This window comes from Papaver somniferum, unplaced genomic scaffold, assembly GCF_003573695.1.
Source record: "Papaver somniferum cultivar HN1 unplaced genomic scaffold, ASM357369v1 unplaced-scaffold_16, whole genome shotgun sequence".
NCBI lineage: Eukaryota > Viridiplantae > Streptophyta > Magnoliopsida > Ranunculales > Papaveraceae > Papaver > Papaver somniferum.
This window is the reverse complement of record NW_020625486.1, coordinates 12994-20321: the sequence shown is the minus strand read 5'-3', so window position 1 is coordinate 20321 and position 7328 is coordinate 12994. Positions and strand designations below refer to the sequence as shown.

Here is a 7328-nt window from a genome sequence, read left to right as displayed (position 1 = left end):
AGTGGATCTTCAAGGTTAAAAGAAATGCTGATGGAAATATTAACAAATATAACGCAAGACTTGTAGCTAAGGGATACGTTCAAGAATCATGCATAGACTTTGATGAAGTTTTCGCACCAGTTGCTAGACTAGAGACAATTCGTCTCTTAATAGCAGAAGCTGCATCAAACTCTTGGGAAATACATCATTTAGACGTAAAGACGGCATTCTTGCATGGAAAACTAAGTGAAGATGTGTATGTTGAAAAACTAGAAGGTTTCGAAGTAAAGGGACAAGAATATGGAGTTTACAAGTTGACAAAAGCTCTCTATGGTCTAAGACAAGCTCCTCGAGCCTGGAATACAAAGTTAGATCAAATCTTAAGAGAAATCAGATTTGTTAAGTGCTCTAAAGAAACGTCAGTATACAGAAGAGAAGAAAAGGGAACGCTTCTTGTGATTGCAGTCTATGTAGATGATCTATTTTTGAATGGCAACTCCCTTAAGGTGATCAATGAGTTCGAGAAAGATATGTCATCTAAGTTTGAGATTTCAGACCTCGAAAAACTCACTTATTACCTTGGCATAGAAGTCCATCAAGGAGTAGATGGGATTCAGATTAAACAAGAAGCTTATGCAAGGAGAATTCTGAAAGAAGCAGGACTTGAAACTTGTAATCCAACTAAGATACCAATGGAGTTTGGACTTAAAGTTTCGAAGGCACAAAAAGATGCAGAGATTGATTCAACGAGTTATAGAAGAAATGTTGGATGCCTAAGATACTTATTACACAGAAGACCAGATTTGGCTTTCTCTGTGGGAGTATCAAGACGTTATATGAAGAGTCCACGCAAGTCTCATGGTGATGTAATAAAGCAGATATTGAGATATCTAAGAGGAACAATCAGCTGTGGATTAAAGTATGGTCGAGGAGGATTAAAAGGAATTGTTGGGTATAGTGATAGCAGTCATAATATTGACCAAGATGATGGAAAAGGTACAACTGGTCATATATTTTATCTAGGTGAAGCACCTATTACATGGTGTTCACAGAAGCAAGACACAGTAGCTCTGTCATCATGCGAAGCTGAGTTCATGGCCGCAACAGAAGCAGTTAAACAATCAATATGGCTTCAAGAACTGTTGGGTGAAATCAAAGGAAGAGAACCTGAAAAAGTTCTCATCAAGATTGATAATAAGTCTGCAATTGCACTCACTAAAAATCCAGTGTTTCATGGGAAGACGAAACACATTCACAAAAGGTATCATTTCATACGAGAATGTATCGAGAAGGAGATCATCAACGTTGAACACATACCAGGAACTGAGCAGAAAGAAGATATATTGACAAAGGCATTATCTCAGATCAAGTTTGAAGAAATGAGACAACTGATTGGAGTACAAGATATGTCACGGGTAAGGTTGAAGCTTAATGGGGAGAATGTTGGTTAAACTTCAACATTAAGCCTAAGATAATCTCTAACAAGTTGGTTAGGATAAGAAAAGGCAATTGATGTAATCCTAAGGGAATTAGAAGTCATCTAGTTCTAAGAAAAGGAAAGACATGTAATAAGGTAATAGGACTAGGAAAAGGAATTCATTGTTATATATATATATGATCATCAAAGTTGTGGTTTGATCATATGAGCAAGATTAGAGCTTGTGTTTAGTTTTGAGAGATTTTATAAACATTAATAAAGAGAGTTTTCTTTATATAAGCTAAGTTTCATCTTGCAGTTGTCATTACATGTTTCTTTAACTTAACGACATCGTGTGATGATACTAGACCTGGGTTCAAAACTCATCGGTACCAAATCCTTTATAAGATTACATCCATCAAAAAAGGGAGGAAAAGAATTCCTAGCTGGCAAAATAAGAATCAGTCAAAGTGAACGACATAGACAAAGACACTTAATCTCCTTATAACTGAAGCAACACTAACAACATGAAAAACCAAACGGGTCGAACGTACCACCACCAAAGAGACCATTGTTGTAGTTTTAAGAGCCAGCCAAAGAGGAGCTAGGATTTTGGGAGCTAACATAGGAATATTACTTTGGAGGAAGACGAGTTGTAGCTGGGTGATAGGGTAGCGGCCGAAGCTGCAAGAAGAGCTGAGGAACCAGTATCCGGAAGAGTTAGTGAGCCAAAAAAAAACCCTACAAACACAGAAAATTATGCGTTTGAGAAAATAAATTGGAACCTTTTATGCGAGATGTAGTCGATATTTTTCCCTTTACTTGACGTTTACTCTTAATCACCCGTCTTTTATCATAGAAGTACTTTTCTTTGAAATATTGTTTTGTTGGATTCTGATAGATCCTCGTAATGCTACATAGAAAGCCTTTTTGAGTAACAGATGGAGTCTCAAGCTCCTAGCAATCCTGCTTACTTCTTTTTGAAACTCTTTGATTTGATCTTGATTAAAGCTTGCCATGAGCTTTTTCGAAACTCAATTATGTACTCTTCGTGGATTAGGTTTCTTTATTATAGACTTTTACACATATTAATACGGCTTCTTTGTTAAACTGAGATTAAGAATCTTTATAATCCCATAAATAAAGCGGTATAAATTTGTATTACATGGTTTTCTGCATACAAATCAGGAATCGTCTTTCATATATGGGTTGGCAGGATCATACAGTATTTGTACTGATTAGACTTTGTCCAAGTGTCCTCACCATATATAACTTCTATTTCAGAAGCGAGCGTTCCATCACCGTTTCACCGTAGGAGATTTATTTATCAAGGCCTTTAAGGTGAGGATAATCTATTTTTGCTCGATCAAAATTGCATCATACAGTATTGAACTTTCCCATTCCCAATTCCAAACAACTAAAAGGGAAGCCCCATATATTTTTGAGGCAACCTTACAGCAGCCCTGACAAATTGCGCAAACTAGCCCGTCTATATTACCTCGATTGTGCAGAAGTAGACACATTATTCCATGACTGCAAATTATTTTGGGGGACCTAACTAACAGCGGGGGAAGCCCCTGGGAAACCAATACGTTACAAAATGAACTTTGAATAATACTTGATTTTAAGTGGGAAAATTTCCAGAAAAAGTTGAACGAACCCGAAGTAACGAGAGAAGATTTCATGTCGTCATTAACATACAATCTGCATCTTATTTGAAAAACCACTCGGTTCCTTTCATGCCAGATATGCCAAAGCTCCGAATTGCGCACCCCAAATACGCACAGTCAACAGGTTTGGGCATCACGACTCACAACAGCATGCCTATCTTTTGAGTGGTTTAGTAACATCTATCTGAATTAATCCTTTTTTTCCATGACCAAGATATTGGATCTCAAACTTCATCCCTAATATTTTCTCTTTAATTTCTTCTTAATAACAATTTTGCATACTTTCTATTTAATCCGTTTGCTAGTCAAAATTACTACAAAAATGTGCATATATAAGATGTGCTCAAGATGTTTTAAGTGGGCTAGCTGAAGATGAACTGCAAAAAGATTAGCAGTATTTATTTTGCCTCATCAATTTCGTAGCAGACCATTTCTCTCCTGATAAGACTTCGCATCCTGTATGTACACTCTTCGGATCTTCCTTCCCATCAAGTCCCTACAAAGAAGAAATCGACATTAAATTTTTCCACACAGTTTAAACTGCTTAGAAATTTGGTTGTTATATAAGGTTATGAGTACGCCCAATGCAACACAACGGTTTTACGGGCTGTTTCAAAACAAAAAAAACAAACAAAAAAAAAACACAACGGTTCAAGTTCAGTTCATGAACATACCAAAATCACAACCCTAATAGACTGGTCAATTCTGTTGCTAAGGTCCGTAGAACGGTAACTAAACAGCTTAATGCTAAATTTGTGTGCATAGGAAATATAAAAAATAATATTGTTCCGGAGTAATAGATACGAACCACGCTCCAGAAAAGAAGTGCATCTCCTTTAATCGGTTTTACAGACATCCCTTTTAACATTTTCCCACCACAACTACATTTTCCTGTTCCAGCCTGAAATTATTTGCAGTTAACACGCTGACATAATCAATTGTGTGTTATACTATGAGTGCAGGATCTTTGTTGCGATGAACTCACCATGGGAAAGTAAGTTTCACCTCCTTCCACATCGTCGCTCAAATACATGAGCATTGTTGCTATTCGCTGTCCTCCATTTTGCTTCTTCAGATTCTGCACCCAAAAAAGAATTCCATTTTATGAAACCAAATCTGGAAAATGAAACACTTAAGCAAAGCAGTTTTGAGAAAACAACTCACAGTGTCAATAATGTAGTCGCGATGTAGCCTGAAGTACTGATTCTTTTCATACCTGTATTGCAGATGTTAATGGTGGAACTGATCAGTCTAAGAGCGAGATTACAGTAATTAAGCATTTCTTTACAAAGAAATACCTTATAACTCGAATAGTTTCTCCGTTTTCAACTGGTACTTGAGAGAATACTGAAATTCGTTTTTCAATTGCCTGTTTCCGGTATGCATAAGAAAAATATAAGTGCTAAATAAATTAGAAGTGGGAAAACAAACAACTTTCACGGGTTTATAGACTGTGGAGGCATTTTTTTTAACGTTTCATAATCGATTCTAGAAGAAAAAATTTGAAGGATTTTGCAATAGAACAGAATAATGTGAGCTTGCTAAGGAACCAACCTGTACAATAAGATTCTTACTCTCTTCCTTGCTTAAAGACGTTTCGAAACTTGTCCTAGTATCACTCACAATTCCCTGAAAAAACATTCAAGAAATATACCAGATATGAAGACATGACGCATTCGAGCACAACAAAGCTGACAATTAAATAACGACACATACAGATTGAAAAAATGGTTAAAATAGAATGCAGCCTTTATTAGAAAAAACAAATGAACACATTTTTTGTTTGTATTAAGAAAGAAACGAGATCCACTGCAATACATACCTTGCCTGTTTTCATGTCATGTACCTTAGAACGCTGGAGCCGAGGCCTACCAATGGCCATAAGATGATCACATTCCTGCAATATCATATCATATCACAATCGCATTCTTTAGTTCATTGCAATTCCTTGCACACAATAGCTTCGAGTCTTTGACATGAACATGTAGTTGAGACATTCATACCTCCGAACTTAAGAAATTATGCAGGACAGTTATCCGTGGTGACCAGCTGATTACCTCAGGTTTGACCTACACCGCGGAAAAACAAAATATATAGTAAATGTATAGAGAGTTCTGTCACAAGGTGGTGCAGAGATGAAAATAAGCTGCAAACTCAACATACAAGTCCGATGCGGAGCATCTTTGCCTCATCGTCAGTTTCACAAGCAGAAAATCCTGAAACTGCACAAGAACACGAAAAATGGTTAAGATATGATAATTATCAGAGTGGGAAAGCATAGAGGAAGTATCCTCTCTAAGGTACGTCAGATATGTTAGGCCAATATTAGTCCCTACTGCATGCAACATGCTAAAACTAAATCTCTATGTTGCTTCAACTTTCTGTTAATATAGTGCAGTACCAAAACCTTTATATCAAAGAAAAAAACTTCCTAGTCGGGAAAAGTGAGCCACATAGACAAAAACACTTAATCTCCTTATAACCGAAGAGCATGAAAAACCAAAACGGGTTGAACTTATTACCACCACCGGTACCATTGTTGTAATCCGAAGAACTAGCCAAAGAGGAGCTAGGATTTTGGAGAGCTGTGATAGAAACAGTACTTTTGGAGGATGACGAGTTGGGGTTGAGTTCTAGGGTAGCGGTCGAAGCTGCAACAAGAGCTGGGGAACCAGTAGCCGGAAGAGCTGGTGAGCCAAACAAAAAAAAAAAAAACTACAACCATACGTTTGGGAAAAGAACTACAAACCTTTTATAGATGTGTTTTTCTTGTTAGACGATATTTTTCGTCTTGCTTGACGTTTTTTCTTAATCACCCAATATTTATCCTGGAGCATAGTAGAAGTACTACTTCTTTCTTTGGAAATATTGTTGTGTTGAAATCTGATGATAGATCGTCGTCGTAGTGCTACATAGAAAGGCTTGTTGAGTAACAGATGGAGTCTTAAGCTCCGGGCAATCCTGCTTGCTTCTTTTTGAAACTCTTTGATCTGATTTTGATTAAAGCTTACCATGATTTTGATTTTAAATTGTATCTTTTTTTTTTCTTCGTGGATCAGAGACTTCAGATGATTAACACGTTTCCTTAATATAGACTACAAGACTACACATATTAATACGGTTCTGGTTAAACTGAGTTTAGGAATCTTTACTATAAATTTGTATTACACGGTTTTCTGAAGAAGCGAGGGTCCATGTCACCATTCAGTATTGCCAAAGCCGAAAATAACGACAATGATTTGTGGCACCTACTTTTCGTGCACCCGATGCACCCACCTTTAGGTGGCATCCACATAAGCAGCCAAATCGATTTATCCCTTTCTCCAACCATTTTAGTTTTATTTCTCTCTGCAAAGTAAATCTAATTTATTTTGGAAGAGAAGCCAAAACCAGAATGGTGAAAATCGCATCAAAAGTTGTTTACATTTGAGATGAAAATTGGGATGAATAAAATTTAACGAACCAAACAAACAACAAAAAACTCAATTTTTCTGGCTAGAGAATCCATTTCGTTTATTGTTCTTGAATGGTACTTCAATTGTTCTTTAATGGCTGAACATCTCAAATGAAAAAACGAAAAAACAAATCCTCTTGTTTGAACCTTCCTTACTAGTACAATTGTCGCCACGGTAGGAGGGCCGACCGAAGAAGATCTGAAGATGGAGTTTGTCTGTGACTACTTTCACCCCGTGTCAGAAAAAATGATATTTTTATCTTGTTCAGAGAAAATAATAGTTTCGCTCAATTTTAGAAAAAGTGATATTTTCGCTCTGTTTCATAAAAAATGATATTTTCGAGAATTGTGCCTAAAGTGAAAGTATCACTTTCTTGAAACGGAGAGATTACATCGTCTTATTAGTTGCAACTTGCAAAGGAAAATTAGTTGCGCATAAACCAAAATGTGGCTACATAAAATATTATGTACCTTTTGTGGTGGTTTGCATTATGGATATACATTTAATTTTCTAAAATTGTGCCTAAAATGATAAATACTTCCGATTTTTTCGTAAAAACTTCAAATTTGATATTGTTGGTTGTACTCGTTGCGTAGATTTTTTTATAACCTTTTCAACCAGATAAAATTTGTAAAATTCCACGGCACAGATTTTTAGATATGTTATAATAAAGTTTGCTTTCCAATTATGCCCCTGAAAAAGTTGGATACACAAAGAATTATAGTAATTGGACTAAAAGGGAGAAATAACCTTGTCTAGAGAAAAAGTAACCAAAACATGGAAAACAAATCCAATCTTTTTATCAAA

General features: G+C 36.2%; 1 protein-coding gene across 1 annotated transcript; it reads right to left on the bottom strand.

Annotated features, from left to right (window-relative positions):
• Positions 1–3454: 3454 nt before the first annotated feature.
• On the bottom strand, positions 3455–6397 carry LOC113337363 (prolyl 4-hydroxylase 1-like). Its single transcript, XM_026583061.1, has 12 exons — positions 6343–6397; positions 5589–5753; positions 5230–5288; positions 5070–5135; positions 4889–4963; positions 4621–4695; positions 4365–4435; positions 4227–4282; positions 4178–4182; positions 4052–4132; positions 3875–3967; positions 3455–3562 (listed from the first exon to the last, which is right to left on the bottom strand). The coding sequence occupies exons 1-12, from the start codon at positions 6395–6397 to the stop codon at positions 3455–3457; spliced, it is 909 nt and encodes a 302-aa protein (XP_026438846.1).
• Positions 6398–7328: the final 931 nt, after the last annotated feature.